Here is a 20036-nt window from a genome sequence, read left to right on the forward strand (position 1 = left end):
CAACTACTCATGTTTCTGTGATAAATTGTCCTCTTAACCTTCTTCGAAAAGCTTTCTTTGATAATTTCTTCTTTACCTTCTTTGACAGTGACTTCTTCATTATTCTAATAGTAACTTTGGCATCAATGACAAACAATTCATCCAACAATCTTTCAAACAATCTCCCCCTTTGGTATTGATGAGAAAAACAAACAAAAAACTCTCACTTCTCAAAATTCTATCTTCTATACCTATATGTGTACCCCCCCCCATTTTGTATGCACCAATATCCTCTATCTTTTCTTTTTTGCATTACTCCTCTTCTATAACCTTTGTATATTTCTCTCGCTTTTTGTTTATGGAAGTCGATGTCAATAAACACGAATAAATATAAAATATGCAGTGAAAGGTTAATAATATTTTTTTACCATTTTCTTACAATATTTGTATACTTAGAATTTTTAAGTTTTAATATTGTATCCCATGTTCTCCTTAATCTTTGAATTGTCAAAGTATGCTTCCCAAATTCTACTATCATATTCTCCATTCCTCTTAATGTAGATTCCTCTGAAATGTGTATGCTCTATTGTGCTCACAACAAGCTTTGTTGCATCACATCAATATGTAAACTTGTCATTCCTTGTAGCTCTAGAATTTTATGAATCATTTTATCTCTTTTGGATAATATTTCTCCTTCTCTAGCAATAAGATATTTCTTCTTCAATGCATGTTGAATTACATTAACTAATGAGTCTAGGTTCCCAATATGACTCAGTCTTTTATTTTGAGCTCCAATACACCTATTATTAGAATTTGAAGTGAATGTGTCAAAACTACACAAAGTCATATACTTGCTTAATTCATTTTTAACCATCACTTGTAACCCATTTATACTCTCTTGTAGCTTCCCTTTCAAATTTGTAAGCTTGGCTGTCAAATTTTGTCTTGTTTGTTCTTACATATAACTTGTAATTTTTTTTACTAATTCTTCTTTCAAATTGCTTCATGATTCTTCCATTTATATATAAGTAGACTTTTAATTGTCTCTCTGCTGGTTTCTCCTTGTCTTGTGTGCCTTCTAGCATGACATCCTTAATGATTCTTGATGTCTTCCACAATACTTCTCATTTTATTCCCTTTGATATCCTCTCATCAAATTCCATCTCATAATCAAATGTTTTTATGAATAATTATTTGTCCTTCTTATTCAAAGTCAGAGGTCGCTTCTTCGATATGTCGAATTGGGGATATTCATTAGGTATATCATTATCAATATTATCTTATTCTTCTTCTTCCCTTTTCCCTTTTTCTCTAACTTTTTTCAATTGGACACTCTAGTCATGATATTTCTTCTTTTATTTATCTTTATCTTCATCCTCACCTTTATCTTTGTCTTTGTCCTTGTCCTTGTCGACCGACCTTCCATTTTTTATAGTTGTCAGTTGTGATGAGATCGGTCCTTGATTGTTGATGTCCTTATTCTTTCTTAAGCTTCCTAAGTGTCTAAATCCTTTGATTGACTCCCTATTTCTCCAAGTTATATTTTTTCTTACTTGTGGTACCCTCTATAGCTATTTGTCCTTCTGGCATCAACCTCAAGATTGATGTTTCCTCCTCTTGTCTACTCATTGCTTTCAATACTTCCTTTGTGAATATTAAAGAATGATTAGTGAGATCGAGTTGACCTACACTACTTATCTTTTGTATTGCAGATTTACTAACTATAGCCTTGTTAGATGTATCTACTTCCTTGTGTTCAGTTTGGTAGTGTTGTTGGATTTTTGTGGACTTCTATTCTCTTCACTTGATTGTCTTCCTCTTCTTATTCATCTTTCCTCTCTATAATATCTTTAATTGTAATTTCCTCCTCTATTTATTTCTTGTCATTTTATGTACTTGTGGCTCTAAGTAGTTCACTTACTGGAAATACATCTTTAACATTTGAGGTTCCTCCTTTCTCAATTGCTTTAGTCTACTCCTTTTGCAATTGTTCAATCCAAATTTCTTTGATATATTGTAGTAAAATGGGTTCTTTGTTAACTAGTATCATAGTTATCAATACCTTTGTTCTGAATGCTTTTTGGAATTTATCCCTCGAAACTTCCAAATTTTTCACCAATGGATCAAGTCACAACTCTTGTGAAAATTTTTTCTTCAATTCTTTTATCGATCATACTTGTTGAATGTCATCTAGCCAATAGAGTAGTGTATAACTCATGTGGTACTAAGTCCTTTATATCTTCCAAATATTTGCATGCTTCTTTGAAATATTTTATGATTGAATCCTCAATCAGTCTCTTATTATTTTTGACTAATTTTTCAAATGAGTTGGTATCCATCTTACCAACTGCTCATGTTTCTATGATAAATTTTGGTACTTCCCTAGGATCAATAGGAATATTGTGCAATTTTTTTCCTGATATCCTTTCACATAAACTCACTTCCTTCTCCAATTCAACTTGATATTTCTTCTTAGGTATCAAATTCTAAGCTTCACTCCTAGTCATTATGCTCCACCCTAAAGAGTCATGTTGCATTTTCATCCTTTTGAATACCTTCCCCTTATCAATTTTGATAGTTATTTATTATGTAGCTTCCTCTTGAGTATATTCCTCAAGTTATTCATTACCTTCTTCCACTTGTTTTGAGATTGTAATTGTTTCACTAGTAGCTTATATTTCTTTACTTGTTCCTTTTTGTGTCAGTGTGGCCAACTAAACTGCAGACATAGCTTGTGTGACCTTATGTACTATTAGGATGCTCAATGTATCGTGTGCAGCTCCATATGTCCTCTTATCTTTTTCTCCTTCTTGGTTGTTGGGGCCTCTAAAGCTTTTCTATTCTCAAAAACTTATTCATAAGTCCCACATCATTCTATTGAAGTATTCTTTGGTAGGCTCAGTATGTGGTCAGCATAAATGACCAACTCATCTTCTGATATCTCATAATATCCATAAGGAACCCAGGAAGTTCTTGGCCCCATTGGTCATATCTGCAATTATCAATGTCAGCAAAAAAAAACATAAAGTATCCTTATATCTATTGCCCACTTCTTCTAGTATTTGGTAACATGCTTGCATTTTCAGTTGAAATTCTTTAAAGTAATTCCATATATTTTTCTTAAATTCATCTCCTGTCTACTCAACCTATTCATTAATCAAATATATAATAGGTCTACTTTCATTCCATTGTACATTTCCTATACTAGGGGGGGGAAAAGTAATGTAGAAGAATATACATATTAGTAAAGTACCAAATTGTATATTTTCCTCTCATTCCTTCTTCAATATTTCCATATTTACATTTAACTATGTAGTGACTTTGTGTGCAGTCTAGATTCCAATGTTTTGCATGTTGTTGGGGTGACTAGGTTGATAATTTTTTTAATCTAATTATCATTGTAGCAAACCTTGTCCCTACATGCTTCACAATGTCTATCACCATATCTCTTTTGTTTGAAGTGATCTCGATTATCTCTCTCATCTAAGCCATATTGCTAACTCTTAATGGGAATTCCTTTCCTTGCACCGGCAGGCCCATAATTTTGTTGACAGCCTTCCTTGTGATCTTTGTTGGTCCATCCATGTCTAACCATAGTGCTCCATCATTTACTCTATACATTACAAACCTAATAAGTTTATCAACAAAAACTTTAGGCAGATACACCATATGAGTGTGGCCCTGGGTTTCGAGGTGCTTGTATTCAATTGTCACCCATTCTTCCAAAAATATTTCCTTTCTGTACATTTCTTCAATTAATGGATTGCCTAGTACTACAATATTATTATAAAAGAAGGAAGTGATATCCTCAGTGAGTATTACCCTTGGTGTTAATGATCAAAGAGCTCTAGCATCATCTCGTGTGTTTGAATCTACTAGATGGATATTAACATTCAATTATAGTCCTTCATTGAAGCTAAGAACAAGAAGAACCATGTTCATAGCTTCCATTCTCTCATAATCACATAGTATATGCAAAGCATGTCTACTTTAACTTCTAGGATACAAAATTGCTCAAATTGCTTTTTGTCAATACCACACAAAGTAAATTATTTCAGATTTTCACTTTTTACGCTTAATAGTAATATCTTTCTAATGGTTTCCCTTTCCATCACAAAGAGATTGAATGGAAAGTGGGAACATCCAATCTGTGAGGCTTTCAATGAAGCTCAACCTTCAAATGAAGCCCCCTGTTGAAATAATGGGTGTTGCACACATTGCATAATATTGCTATATTTTATTATTTTATTTTTATTATGTAATGTTGCACCTAGATGGACGTGCAACATGTAAAGATTCCCATGGAATATTCTTGATGAGTTGTATTGTAACATTGTGATAATATTTGATGTAATTATTTAATATTGGGAAAAAAAATTAAATGCTCAATATTAAATGTGGGGTCAGTGGGTTAGGTAGCACATGGTTTATGTAATACCACTTGGTGGTTTTGTGGGACTTGCTACTATATAAGCAGCCACAAGTGTAGTTGTTGTAGTAAGAGTGACAAGGAGAAGACAAAAGGCAAGAGTCAAGCGGGACAAAGCTTGACAGGTTAGCCAAGGGAGCATTTGTGAAGGTTGAAAGCATGGCATGGGATGTGTGGATTCATGCTTGTTCACATAGTTTGCTCGGTTGTGGCTATGGCCATGAAGGCTTCCATGGTTGTATGGCAATGGTATTTTTGTTGAATAATGCATGGTGATGGATGCTTTTGGAAGCTGGGTTTTTTCCCTCAATGAGGGTTTCCCAGGGTATATCTTGTGTCACAATTTTGTGGGTATGTTGTCTATTCTCTTGCATGTGGATTTTAATTCCGTATTTATTTTAGATTTATTATGGGTTATGTGGAAACGGTTATATTCTTTATTGCCAAGTTTCCTTACAAGTGGTATCAGAGCTATGGTTTTATTATTGTAACCCTAGATTAAATCCATGGGAATGCATGAGAGGATAAAAGAAAAGGGCATGATATATGAATGATTTATTGCAGATCTAAAGGTTTTGGGTTTGCTATTATGATGAGATGTTAAATGATTTGGGCATGTGAAATTGTTGGACAAAAGAATTTTTTCGGATGTTTCATTTAAATGAGGGTTTTGGGGGGTAGCTTGCAAAAATGACCTCTTGGGTAAAAACAGACCTCACCATTGGATCTGGGTTGCCATTTCTATAAATTTTGATATATAATATGCCCTAATTTGGCCATGTTCAGAGGAAATGAAAGAGTTTTTTGGTTTCAGCCCATGATGGCCGTCAAATTTAATCCCGTTGGAATTTTCGCCACTGAAAAAATATTAAAAATGAAAAATCGTACTGAAAATGGTAAAAAGACTATCTTAGTAAAACGGCCATAACTTTCTCTCAGAATATCGAATTTCAGAGTTCTTACAGGCCTTGGAAAGCTAATTCAGAGCACTACAAGATGGTGTAGGTTTGGTTCTATGATTTTGAAATTTTTTTTAGATTTTAAGAGCTCTAAAGTCAGATGTTTTTTATTTTGAGCACGGATTAGGGCATAACTTGGGCATACGGAGTCGAATTTTGGACTTCGAGTAGTCAACGAAAAGCTCTTGGAGAGCTCTACACATTGGTTTAGATTTTTTGTAGGTTTGGCATGATTTATTTGTTGATATATTTATCTGAACAGTTTATGGTATATATTTTGACTATGGTAACATTGTGAGTTTATGGCATTGGAGATTTAAGATTTGATGTCATTGTATACTCAGTTCATATTTTAGATTGGTCTCATGATGATATGGTTATCAGTGTTTGATTTGGATATGCATGATGACTTGTTGGGTCTATAAGTTGTGCAATGTTGTAAGCGGTCTATACTTACAGGTTGTATTTATAGCTTGGTTATGGGTTGTCTTTGCCCATTGATCTTTCATTATTGATACATATTCAGATTGGTGGCTTGGATTTGGGTTGTCTATGCCCTAAGTCACATGATTTTATGATTTTATCTTCATGTAGAAGGGATGAGATGTTGTTACCAGGTACAGTCATGGTAGAGGATTGTGGTTGACTATGCTGACAGGTTGGACATATTGAGAGATAGATGCTCGGTTCATGGATGTGATCATGGTGCCATGGATTTTGGCATGACATGATTGGTTATACAAGTACATCCTTGATGTTCATTAGCTTGGATTTTCTGATTCGGTTATGGTGGTACATCTTCTTGGTTGAGGATCATGGTTATTTGTTTTCTTTTAAGGAGCTCATGATGTGCACTTTGAGTTCTTTGATAGTTTGATGCCTTGGTTGATTCTCATGGTTAGAGGATGGTTTTTTCATCATTATGTCATGGATAGCTTGGATACACAGTTTAGTGGGAGCTTGTGACAGTGATGGGGTGACAGTGCAGGATTAGTTCCTGGTTTGATTTGGATCTTCATATAGGAGATGGATTTTATGATGCCATAGGTGACTTGGTACCACGCTTGAGTGGGAGTTGTTGGCATTGATATATTTATTGAGTGTTTACAGATGTTGGAGGTTTGTCTTAGATCCTGTTGCTGCAGAAGCGTCTTTGACATTTGCATGGTGCACTTGTTATCTTCATGGTGTGTGAAGATGGTTAGATATTGAGGACTCATGGAGTTCTTGGTTATCTTCATGGTGTGTGGAGATGGTTCTTCCTGGTATGTGGAGATGGTTTTCTTCATGGTGTATGGAGATGGTTGCATCTTGAAGACTCATAGGGTTCTTGGCAAAGGTGTGGTTTATGCTTTTATTTGGCATGTTATCCTTGGTATGAGGATGGTTTCATTATTATGTCATGGTATACTCTTGATACGCGTTTAGAGTTGTGACATGTTATGGTGTGTTCATATGGAGCATGTTATCTCTTTAGTTGAGATGGTAAGATCATGTTGTCATGTTTATGTTCCTGAGGCCATGGTTGGAACTTGGACATTGATCTTGGTTTAGTCTCTTGGTATTGAGTACACTAATCATAAGTTGGATACTTCATGATATTGCTATGTTGCATTTGGAGTTGGCATGGATTGATTGGTTACAGGTGCTCATGGATACTTAGAGACAGTGGTGATGCTGATTTCTCTTGGATTAGAGAAGTATTTGTTGGGACGGTTGATGGTTTCAGCAGGAAGTCTGAGGGGTAGTCACCTGATATGGACTTGAGAGGAGATTGTTCTTAGATGAGTCTTGGTTGGAGACTTGGGTATCTTGATGAGCATTCTCATTCCCCACTCTTGGTCTACTTGGCAGTTTGCTACTTGAGAGGTATAGCTCATTATTTTTTCTCAGTTGCATTATATTTATGCTTGTCTTTCATGGATATGGATCTTGAGCTATGGTACATGAGTTAGTTCTGGAGGGTTCATTTGAGAGATGGTTTAGCATTGGTTATCTCCATGTGCATATGTTGTTATGCTGGTTGAATTTGGGAGATGGTTTTATATTGGGCATTTTCCTTGGATTAGGAACGGTTATTCGTTGGTTTAGGAATGGTTTTATTGAGTTTGATCTTCTTGTGAGAGGCTTACATCCATGATTAGTTATATCGTATGGTTTGGGTGTTGTTGAGGCTTCTTGTTGGGGTTTTATGGAGGAGATCATACTTGCACAATTTACATCTAGAGGTGTGTGTAGAAGGACATGATACAGGTTATGATTTGCATGGTTTCTCTAGTCTTGGTTATCTTCTTGGATGTTTAGTTTTGCCTACATTGGATTTGAGATTGGTTGGAGATTGTGATCACTGGTTTGTGCTCATGCATGTCATGTGAGAGATGACATGGTTATTCCTTTAGCTCTTTCCTATGTTGGTTGTGGTGAACTTGGGAGAGCATTGGAGACTTGTTATGAGAGTTGTTCTTGCAAGATATTAGTTTATGTATTGTGGATGTCCTTGACACTACATGGATTCACTTCTTTGAGATGTGTTGAGTGGATTGGTTATAGATTTGACATTATCTTTTGCAGTGGGAGCTTCTTAGTATATATGTGGCAAGTATTGCTCTTAAGGCTTGTGATTGCAGGTTGCAGATTGGATATGTCAGTGATATAAGATTCACTTGTTGTACCTTTGAGGTATGGATAGTTGGATGGGCTTGGCACTTTGTTGTGGGTGCTATTTCAGCTATGGATATTTTGACAACTACATATACATGTGATTACCTTTGGATCAGGTTTTTTGTGCTTCAAATTTTAGTTAGTACAGGATTTTATGATCTTCTAATTCGACAGGTTGGGTGGTTTTCTCTTTGGATGGCTTCTATGTATGTCCAGTGGGAGTGGCATAATAGGAGGTGAGATCATTCATGTTCGAGATTCTGGATACTTTGATTTTGTTGCGGGTACCAGGATGGAGCACTTGGTGTATTTTGATTCATGATGGTGGATGTGCTGGGAGGGATTGTTCCCTTGTTCATTTATGTGGCTACGGATTGACCCTATGCAATGTATACAAGTGGGAGATTGTTGAAATAATGGGTGTTGCACACATTGCATAATATTGCTATATTTTATTATTTTATTTTTATTATGTAATGTTGCACCTAGATGGACGTGCAACATGTAAAGATTCCCATGGAATATTCTTGATGAGTTGTATTGTAACATTGTGATAATATTTGATGTAATTATTTAATATTGGGAAAAAGAATTAAATGCCCAATATTAAATGTGGGGTCAGTGGGTTAGGTAGCACATGGTTTTAGCAAATGGTTTATGTAATACCACTTGGTGGTTTTGTGGGACTTGCTACTATATAAGCAGCCACAAGGGTAGTTGTTGTAGTAAGAGTGACAAGGAGAAGACAGAAGGCAAGAGTCAAGCGGGACAAAGCTTGACAGGTTAGCCAAGGGAGCATTTGTGAAGGTTGAAAGCATGGCATGGGATGTGTGGATTCATGCTTGTTCACATAGTTTGCTCGGTTGTGGCTACGGCCATGAAGGCTTCCATGGTTGTATGGCTGGTATTTTTGCTGAATAATACATGGTGATGGATGCTTTTGGAAGCTGGGTTTTTTCCTTCAATGAGGGTTTCCCAGGGTATATCTTGTGTCACAATTTTGTGGGTATGTTGTCTATTCTCTTGCATGTGGATTTTAATTCTGTGTTTATTTTAGATTTATTATGGGTTATGTGGAAGCGGTTATATTCTTTATTGCCAATTTTCCTTACACCCCCTTCTTCATTCAAAGCTCCTAGTAGCTAGAAAGTAAATGAAACCCCTTTTGTACCACACATTCTACAAGTAGGGGCTTTGAATGAAGGGGGCTTCATTCAAAGCCTCTCCAAGGGTTGTAGTCAAAGCCCCCAAAATACCTTTTTTTCACAAATTTCTGAATTCTTGTGTCAAAATTTTCCCTTCTAAGGTCTCAAACAAGGGAAAAATAGGTCTAAGTTTTACAACTAAATATACCTAATATTTCTACTCTAAATAAGCTTTCCAATGACTATACTTTAATATACATTGTGTTTATTGTAATTTTTTATTTGTAGCTTTATTAAATATAGGTTGTTTGTCCATCTCACAAGTCTAAGTTTGAAGCTTTGATAAAAACAAAAAATGAGAAAAAAATGAAAAATATGTTCTACAAAGGTATGTGTGTTGCCTTTCTAGCAAAATAAGAAAAAATTTATTTCAATTTATACAAAATAAATTTTATTGATCAAAATCAACCTATTTCTAATTTATTATTAACATCACTTTGTAATTGAATAAAATCTACAATTTTTAACGAAATTGAACAAAACCAACTAAGGTGTCTAGGTATTGATGTTACAATTCTAACCTAGAAAGAATTTTGTCATTATCATATTTTGAAACAAAGTAATGTTGATCAAAATAGCCATCACTCTTGAAAAATGCATATTTATCATATATACCACTTCTTGAAGGAGAAAACAAAATGGAATTCAATCACTTTGGATTGTTTTTTATAAAAACAAGTGTTAGAAACTACACAGAAAACATTACAAAGCACTACTTTACATCATCTTCAAATTCTTTACAGTTTTTTAGTAATAGACATTTGAAAGTGAGGATTTTTTTTAAATATCTATTTCAATGTCAAAGTTGGCAAATAAGTGGGAAATATTATTGTGGTCATATGATATTTTTTGGTATTTGCAAGTTTGTTCTGTATGACCATACTTGTGATAGATATAACATGATCTTCATATATTTGTGTTTACACTTCTATACCAATATTCTCTTGCCATGTGTCCTCTCTTTCCATAGATGTTTCATTGTATATTTCATGACTTCCTTGTCAATAGAGTTCCACTCCTATAGTGTTAATCTTTATGACCAAATAGGTTGTAGTTATAGTAGTGATCCATGAAGCTTCCTTTCATAGATGTACTTGATGATCTCATTGTAAAATGTTTTGCTATGTGTCCAAACATGTAGCAATTATAGAAGAGACCGTTAAAGGATACTTTTAGTGAGACATGTAGGTTTGTTATTCAGATTGTTTCTTGATTGGAATATATTTTATTTGCAATTTTTTTATGCTTCATAGATTTCAAAAAAAAAATTATTAGTATAACCAAGTACAATTATATCTCCTAGTTTTCATTGCCAATTTAATTGTTCATCAATATTTTTTATGCTCGGGTCAAAGTTTGTAAGCTTCTCAATGACTTATTGTTCTATCTTTAGTTTACTTGACAGATCTTTCACATCTTTCCTCAATTTTTCACTTTCAACAATGGCTTGTTGGTTTCCCTCATTTGTATCACTTATATATCTATGCAACGTCTTGTTTTCTTGTTGCAATTGAAGGATGTTGTTGTCTTTTTCTTTAATTCCTTTTTCTAGTCTTGTCTTATCACTTTCCAATTTCCCTTTTCCATCTTTAATAGTCTTTATTTTTTTCTAGCAACTGAGACATCCTTGGAGCTTGACTTTCAAGTTCCATGTTTTTTTGTTATGGATTTTTTTCAAGGATAGTGTTTCTATCTAATAGATCAACTATTGCAATATCAATTTCTTTTGAACTTGTAATTTTTTGTGAGAGTTCTTCAAGATCTTCAAGACATATCTGTAATCTTTTCGACATTTCTTTCTTGTTTGTAAATGCAACTTTCATTTTTTCTTTAGGTCATCATTTTGAGCTATTGCTTCACTTAGGGCATCTTCAAGTTGTCTTTTATTTTTGTACCTTTCCATTTTCCATATCTACTCTCAATTTGTTAAACTTCTTTCAAAAGAACTTAGCTCTAATATTGATTATTAGTTATAGATAGGAAAGGTTAAATATTGAGGGGGGGTGAATCAATATACTTAGAAAATAATTTCAATTTTCATTTATATAACTGATAATATGTAACAATCTTGTTCCAAAAATCCAAATCTAATTGGTAGCTCAACATTTAATGATCGATAGTCCATATGCATGAAATTAATCAATAGCTCATGAAAGTAAATTCATACATAACATAAAATAATCTATATCATAGAAAACCATTAGTCTAATGGAAAAAATGCATTCAAGATGGAAGCCACAACTTTTTCACTGCAGTTAGAAAAGTTTTTCGATTATGCATACATCAGTGTTTCCTTTTAATAAACTAACTCTGTTAGAAATGACCGATACATTGCTAATGGTATCCTTAGCCTATTATGACTAATCTAGAAAGAGATTTTATCCTCCCCTCTAGGTATTCACCTGGTTAGAGGTTAGAGACTTTAACAAGAGTTCATGGACAAACTCAATAGTCCTATTAAAGACTTTGTAAATCTTGTAAAACCTGATTAAGTATTGTAAAAGATAATCTGACACATAGTGTACTTCTCCTTAAGTTTGTTAGATTAGCTTGTTTCTTCCTTCTCAATCAATGTCTTCTTCGCTATGTTCCTTGTTTGCATTCTCTCTCTTGTCCTTTTTTACCCCTTGTGTATATTTTTTGTCAACCCTAACCTTAATCTTGACCATAGATTTTAGTATTAGATCAGCTCTAGACTTCCTTCATAAGCTTCTTTGATAAACTTTCATCTTAACCTTCTCTAACAAGATTTCTCTAATAATGTCTCCTTCACCTTCTTCGATCGTCACTTCTTTATTCTAATAGTAACTTTGACATCAATGACAAACTATTCATCCACCAATATTTCTAATAGTTCTAGAAACCATAGACATAAGATTTAATGAGCAAGTAGTTTGATCTTTTTCCCCTTCTCGTCATAGAATGTTGATAGAAGTCCTCCTATGAAAAAAATTATATTCCTTAGCTCTAATTATTTCAAGAATGCCTCCCAAACCTATTCTACCCCAACATGTCTTGAGATATCCCTATAATAAAATATTAAATTTGAAGCCATTAGAAAAAAAGATAGGTATGTTGTGTACCAACTTTTATAGTCTACCTATCTCCAACAAAAATAAGCTTAAAACCATTTCTAGAATTATAGAGGATGATGCTTTAGATTATCAACAAAAATAACTCAAACAAATTCCTATAAAGTATCTAGCCAGGTAACTACAACTAAATTTCATATTACTTCTATTGATATGGGACACCAACTGTGGAGATATATCTCAAAAAGAATAGATGTCAACTAATGGAAGTATTTTTTAGGATTAACCTTAGACATAAATAACATTTACATGAAAATATAAACAATATCATAAAATAATAGATCGCACAGAAGAGAACACAAGACACCAAGATTTAATGTGGTTCACCCAATCCATGGGCTACGTCCATAAACAGCAAGTCCAATATTATTATTATCCATTGATTACAATCCACAATCCCTTACAGCTCAATACCATTGCAAGAAGCTACAATATCACCATAACATTATGAAATCCCTAACCTTAAGAAATTTTATACAAGTTTTTGTAGCTTAAAAAATTAGGGCTAGAATAAGTCATCCAATGGGTAAAATAATAGCTGACACCTTTTACAATATAAGGGCAGTTTTGGCTTCAAGGGCACTACCCCTCAAAACCTCTGTGGGGGCACTTCCCCTCGAACCAACCATGTACTGTGACAGTAAGTGCACCTGGGGTGCTACCACAGGACCTCGCAAGGGCATTGCCCCTTGACCCCATTTTGGGGGTGCTAACCCCAAATCCTTATAGAAATAATATGGGGAGAAAATCAAGTTGAATAAACCTTTGAGTTGATTTTAGTATGAAATAGTGTATCACCTAAAATGACCATTTCAAAGGTGGAGGAAATTACACACAAGGAGACCATAATACTTCTATGTAAGGTTATCATCATAAGTATTAATGTGGGGGTTATTGGAGGCATAATTTCATCAAACAAAACATCTTGCATCACACATATTCATAGTTTAGAGTGGAATTATAAATGTTTGTAGAAGGATATCATGGATAATAAAAAGTTACTAAAAGAGACCAAGGAGATGATTACGTTGCTAATTTAAGAATTTACAAACATTAATAGTCAATTGAAGAAAAGATCTCATTCGAGCACTGGTTATGCTAATGAGCTAAAAATATAATTTCAAAATAGCATGGATAAATTAGCCATACCAAAGGCTTTTGGAGATGAAAACCATGATTAATTGGCAAGGATTGACTTATTCCTGATTTGGTACATTATTCATAATAAGACATTCATTTCAAAGGTTCAAAAACTATAAAAAGGAAAGTCTTTCCACGTATTAGCATGATTTCTTTACAAGAGAGGAAATACAATATGTTGGCGAGAGACATTGCATAGATCTTTGTTTCTTTTCATTCGTGGAAACTAAACTCTAATTTCACAATGTTGCAGTAGGAGATCATTCCAGAAGTCAGAATGAGAAATTGGTTGAGTATGGAAATGAAGAACATAGTTGGTCTTCCTCTATTGAGTATTTGTTCTAGTGCAATTTTCTAGTGGTAAATATGTGTACTTCTTTTCATTGGTGGAAACTAAACTCTAATTTCATAGAATTGCAGTAGGAGATCATACCAAAAGTCAAAATGAGAAATTTCTAAAGTATGGAAATGAAGAACATTGTTGTTTTGGCTTTATTAAGTATTTGGTCTAGTGGAATTTTCTAGTTTCACATCTTTTATCTCAAATGTAAGACAAGGATGTTGGATGTATGTGACACCTCACACCGACCCATCATATTATAGCTAATACATTGTTATTTTTATGCTTCATGACTCAATATGTTGAGACATTCTTAGATAGATGGGACATTATTATGCTATTTTATGTCATGTGATGTTTTACTTTGAGATGTTTAATCATGTTATTTAATTTTTTATCAACATGCATATTGATGATGTAGTACAGTAAGTGAATTCAGAATTAGGAATATGGTCAGATAGATGGGACATTATTATGCTATTTTATGTCATGTGATGTTTTACTTTGAGATGTTTAATCATATTATTTAATTTTTTATGAACATGCATATTGATGATGTAGTACAGTAAGTGAATTCAGAATTAAGAATATGGTTAACACCTTGATTATGAAATTTTTAATGGTTAAATATATGAGTAGAAATGAGATAAATAGTTAATTATAGGAAAGATTTATGTTTTGATTTCTATGACTAGCTAGATGAGTTTTATATATATACATTGTATTTTCTCGAGCTACTGATGTGTAAAATGAGTGTGTAAGATTTATTAGCTGGGAAATCTAATGGAGAATTGGAATTCATGATGGGGACACAACCCAAGAACAGAATGAACACAACAGAAAAGGGAAATTGTATTAACTGAAAAATAAGCTAGTACATTCAGTACAGAGAAAATAAAATTCAAAACATGCCCTAAGGGCTTACAATAGCATAAATCTGGAGATAATTTCTCCTTTCAATACCTCCTGTCAAACTCCACTCTGAACTGCCTTTTACAATGCCAGGAATCTCCTTAAATAGACCCTGAAGGGCTAAGGACTACGAATACATTCTAGAAGGTGCTAGTAGGCATCCACCAACCAAATAGAAGGCTCTAGAAGTTGCGTTAGAAGTCGGAGCAAATCTAGGAGAATCCAAAAACGGTAACCAAACTTCCGAGAGGCATAACTTTTGAACAATAGCTCTAATTGACGAACCGTTTACATTTTCGAAAAGCTCTCGAAGCGCTCTATAACCCTATGGACAAGTTTCACCGTCCCCCATTTTTTGGCCCTTTTTGAGGTCATTTAATGCCCCTAACTTGACTTTGAAGCATTCTTAGGAGGTCTCCAAAACCCAAAAAACTGCAATAAATTTCAAATCGTGGGGTCTTTTGCCCTGATTCTTTTTTTGGAATGCTCTAAATCACAATTACATTCATCTGACCAATTCACACCTTCTAGTTTACCAAAATGATGGCCCAATTACATGCTCTTATTTTTTTGAGATTTACCAGCACACTGATAGTGGAACTGTGAGAGTTGGAACCTTTATTTGACCCAAATGGGTGTCCAAAAATGAAAACACATGAAATAGAAACAAAGTCTAAGTACATTTTTTAGGGTGACATAGGATTGCCCTTATACCTCAAGATGCTCCTGCATCAATTCAACCCTTTGTATAGTTTGTGAAAACTAGGGTTGAGTCTTATAAAAGATGCAAACCCTGTTGTTCATATTTTATTTGTATCATAAATTGAAATGTGTTTATCATTCTATAATCATTAATTGTTAATTTTTTGTAACAGCGATCTTTTAGTGTCACTTGACACTCGTGATTCGTATATGCATTTGAGCATGATAATTAGGGTTAACCAAATAACCTAAAAATCTAAGTTGGACTAGGTTAGTAACCTCATACTAATTTGTAAATAATTGGGATTAATTACCCTAATTAGCTTTTAGTGATAAGTTTACATTCCTAGGGTTTTTAGAAAGTTCAAATATTTTCAAATAGTTCTAAAGGCCAAAAATTATGAAAACTAAGTACCTATGGGGTATATGTATGGAGTGGGGGCATTTTCGACTCCTCTAGCCCCTTTTGTTAACTTTAATGACCACCCAAATATCTCATTTTTGCTTTAGTACAAAAACTAGAGTTTCACCATGAGTTGGACAAGTTTTTACTCCACCATGAAGTTTGTCTTACTGTTGAGGTTAAGTTAGAAGACTCTAAATTCTTTTAATCAAGTGGGGAGTTATTGCATTTTGTAGGTGGTTGTGTTAGGAGCCTATTTAGTGGCAAATTTGAGGGTGGAAGATTGTCCACTCATCCTCTAGATTTAGGGAGCAAAGTCAGGATTGAAGGAGAAGGAAGGATAGCTCCTCTCAGATTTTAACTTTCCATAACCATTTGTGAAGGTAGGAATCCTTCAATCTTGTGTCTCCATGTTGTGTTTCATTTCTTAAAGTAGGTTTTGCATGTGTGTTTGTGTGTATGATGAACATGTAAGGGATGAGATTATAATGATTTTTTTAAAAATATTTTTCTTTTTGTTTTAAATTTGATTTTTTGAGGAAGTTGTAAGTGTTGTGTTGGCATTACTGACCCTTAGATAGGGTAGAAGTGGTCATGTATGGGAGAAGGGCTTCAGTTGGACTCTGACAGTGCAAAATCTCTTCTCATGATGAGGAGAGGGAGAGAGTAGGGTGCTATGGGCCCCTACTCATCAGTACAAACCATGTTTTATGTTTTGGAAATTGAGAAATGAATGAATGAAAGTTCTTGTGATTATAGCCTCGAAAGGGCATCTATTATGGTGTTGTGGCTGACATCTCTTGTCTAGAAAAATCCACCTTCTCCCTAGTCTAGTTTGATAATGCACCTATTGTGTAAACTTGGAATGGGTTGAATGTGTCTTCATGTTAAATCTATGTCTCCCAACAAGTTTCGTTATCTTCATGATTACCTTGATAAAATTGTAGATTTCGTAGTGCCTACCTTGTTATGGAGCCAAGTAGGAATGCAAAGTTGTTTCATTTCAAATATGTCGAAAGATTTCTCATCAGAATAATGATCTGTTGTAAAACTATTGTTGTTAAACCTATTTTTGAAATGATTATGATCTCATGTTTTCTTTCTTGGTTCTTTCCCGAGGGAGTCCTTGAATTAGATGATTGAATAAAAATGGAGTATTTTCAATTCATATGATATTCCAAGTGATTAAATTTATATGCATATGTTTATCATTAAATGCATGCAATGATGTTTTACCTTTCCTATGGCATTTCTATAATTCAAAATTGTATTCATATGTTTAAATGGTAATTAGATGAAATGATGATATACAAAGTCATGCAATTTGATTTCCAAACGATGTTAAGAAAAATTTATTATGTGATTGAAATTTTATCAAATGTTGTAATGTTGTAATGTGAAAATGCTTAAAGTGCATAAACTCTATCAAAGTTACATAATGATTTAAAAGAATGTAAGGAGATGGTTTAAAAGGTGGTCTGGAAGTTATAACCAACCACAAGAACTATAAAAATGGATGTATGGTCAAACCAAAGAAGAATGGAAGGAAACATTTACATTTGAAACAAATTTAGTGAAATTATGAGTTGTTATTCTGATTGACTTCTCAGTTTTAGTGTTCGCTCCAGGTTTTGTACGACCTAGAAACCATGTGTAATCTATAATTTTGGATAGAATGCTGAATAAAATTCTTTTTTTTTTTGGTTTGGATTAGTTTCATTTGGTTTTGAAGAAGTTATGCATATTTTAGTGAAAGTCGTTATTTGTTTGAAATCCTATTTACATCAAGGCTCTTGGGGGCCGCTAGTCCTTGGGCCATGTACTGTCTTGGGTGGATTGGGTTAGGTGTAACTTGGGGGAGTGTGTGGCGAGTTAGTTACTTAGTAGTTAGGTGTTAGTAAGGTTAGAGGGGCTAGGACATGTGGAAGGTTAGTATGGGGTTAGGTAATAATGATAGTTAGGTTAGTTGTTACGAAAGGTAAGTTAGTTTTAGTTTGTGTTAATTTTATTATTATGGGTAGTTAAGAGTTTGTGTTAATATGTATTAGTGTTAGATTATAATTAGTTTTAGTTAGTAAGTTAAAGTTGGTTGTTAATTGTTAGATGTTAGATTTAGTTAGATTTGGATTAGTTTAATTTATACTAAATTAATTTAGTTATGTTGTTAATTAATAATTTCCTTAGTTAATATTATATTGGTTAAGTTAATATTATTTTAAATTAGTTCTAGTTTTTAATTTATGTTTTTAGTAGATGGTTAGTTAGTTGATATAATATAATTTTGCTAATTAATGTGTATAAAATTTTAAAAGTAAATAAGATTAATATTATTTTAGATTTATTTAAATTTAATTAAAATATATATTATTTTTATCATGCACGATGTAATTAATATTAGTAATGTTTAAATTGCGATTGACAACATTAATCTTGTTAATATTAATATAGTGAAACCTAAGATTGATTTTAAAAGATGACTTAGTATATTAATTAGTATATGAATTAAAAAGTATTAATGCTTAGATCTTTTAATTTATTGTATTGGGTTTCTTTATTTTAAATAATTGATTAGATAATGAAAGTTTAATTATAATTATTTATTCCTACACATAGGTTATAAACTGAAATGAAGTGTTAAGGTATTGTTAGGAAAACTTATATCTGCCCTTCAACATAACTATAATGTAACTTATAAAACAAATATATATATAGATTTTTATCAAAAACCTGTGTCATGTAAGTCGTAGTCAACCATATATCAAGCTTAGTAGATTAATTAATTTAAATTTTTAAAAAATGTGTTTTTTCTCTATGTTTTGGGCATGACATTTTGGTATCAAAGCCCATGTTTCAACACTAGGAACCTAAAACCATTACATGTCAACTTATCTTAAACTTTAATTTTTGTGAAGGATGCCTCCCATCACATGAAATCATCAACGAGATAGAGGTCGTAGAGTGAGAGGTGCTAGGGCGGAACAGGAGGATGAACCACCACCACCACCGAACCTGAATCAGGATTTTTGATTCCCTCAAGACACTGATTAGAGTAGTCTAGCAGAGGCTACCACCCATAGTTTAGCCAGAGTAGTAGATTCTCAAAGAGGAAGCACATGGACCCAGAGGAGGCGGGGAAAGTGGTAGAGAGAGGAGTAGGAGTCCCCCACCAAGGAAGGTTGAGGGACAGGGTGATCACAAGGGTGATTTGATACATTAGTTAGGATTGCCACTCGATAGACCTCCTAGACATGTAGGAGATGAGATTAGGAAGTTGATACAACTCCAACCACCATTGTCTATCAGTTCCACTGATGGAGTAATAGTAGAGGCCTTGTTACAAAGTTTGTAGTGGTGTTTTGGATTACGTCCTTATGGGAGTAACTTGAAGACACAACTAGCAATCCATCAACTGAGGGAGAATGTCTCTAATTGACAACAACATGAGGAAACAATAGGAGTGAGGATGGATACCCTTACATGGGAGACATTCTTGGTGAAATTTTGAGAGAGGTATCTTTCTGATAACTTCAAACAGAAGCAAAAAGAGGGATTTCATTCTCTACATCAGAGGGGCCTCACAATAGCTCAATATGACAGCAGATTTTTCGAGCTCCTTCCTTATATTGAATACATGAAGGACGTAAAATTGTGAGTCTGTCGCTTCATCATGGGCCTAAATTTCTCACCCTAGGGTGTAGTCCATTTGGCCTTCCCTACCACCTTTAGGTAGGTAGTTGAGATAGCATTAGTTGCTAACGATACTCAGGGTAGACAGGAGTCTCAGGATCAGTCTCAGAACTAAAACTCTACCTAGCAATCAGGACAATAGAAACCCCCTTGGAAAAGGAATTAGAACTATGTAGCAGGGTCCTCTAAGGGCCAACAATCTCAACAAAAGAAATCATAGCAGTAGTAGCAGAAACCCTCATAGTGTTATCAAGGCTCCAAGCCCAAACAATGGTAGTCATAGGGTCCTAAATAGGATCAGAAGGCACAGCGCTCACAGTCATAGTTGGCGAAGACTCAAAAGTCTTCTAGTGGTGGATATAGTAGATCTAGCAGGTCAGGAGGTCCATAATAGTCCAGATCATAGGGTGTACAGTCTTATACCCAAGGACCATGCTACACTTGTGGTGACATGGATCATATAGCTAGAGAGTGTCCATAGGGACAGTTATTTGGTGGTCAGAGGGGCTATCTTAGAGCCTACAATC

General features: G+C 34.0%; 1 protein-coding gene across 4 annotated transcripts in view; it reads right to left on the reverse strand.

Moving 5' to 3' along the window:
• Positions 1 to 20036, reverse strand: part of LOC149536336 (uncharacterized) — a 176011-nt gene that overhangs the window by 130260 nt on the left and 25715 nt on the right. The window contains exon 2 of one of the 4 annotated variants that reach the window (XM_089804682.1): positions 11476 to 12259. The exons of 2 other annotated variants lie outside the window; for them this stretch is intronic. In XM_089804682.1, coding sequence (XP_089660808.1) covers positions 12234 to 12259 — 26 coding nt within the window. In that variant the 3' untranslated portion in view covers positions 11476 to 12233. Of the gene's footprint in view, positions 1 to 11475; positions 12260 to 20036 lie in introns of those variants that run through there. One more of the 4 variants, XM_089804679.1, reaches the window with a different exon arrangement.

Source organism: Cupressus sempervirens, chromosome 10 (assembly GCF_028749045.1).
Source record: "Cupressus sempervirens isolate cs-2001-9-10 chromosome 10, ASM2874904v1, whole genome shotgun sequence".
NCBI lineage: Eukaryota > Viridiplantae > Streptophyta > Pinopsida > Cupressales > Cupressaceae > Cupressus > Cupressus sempervirens.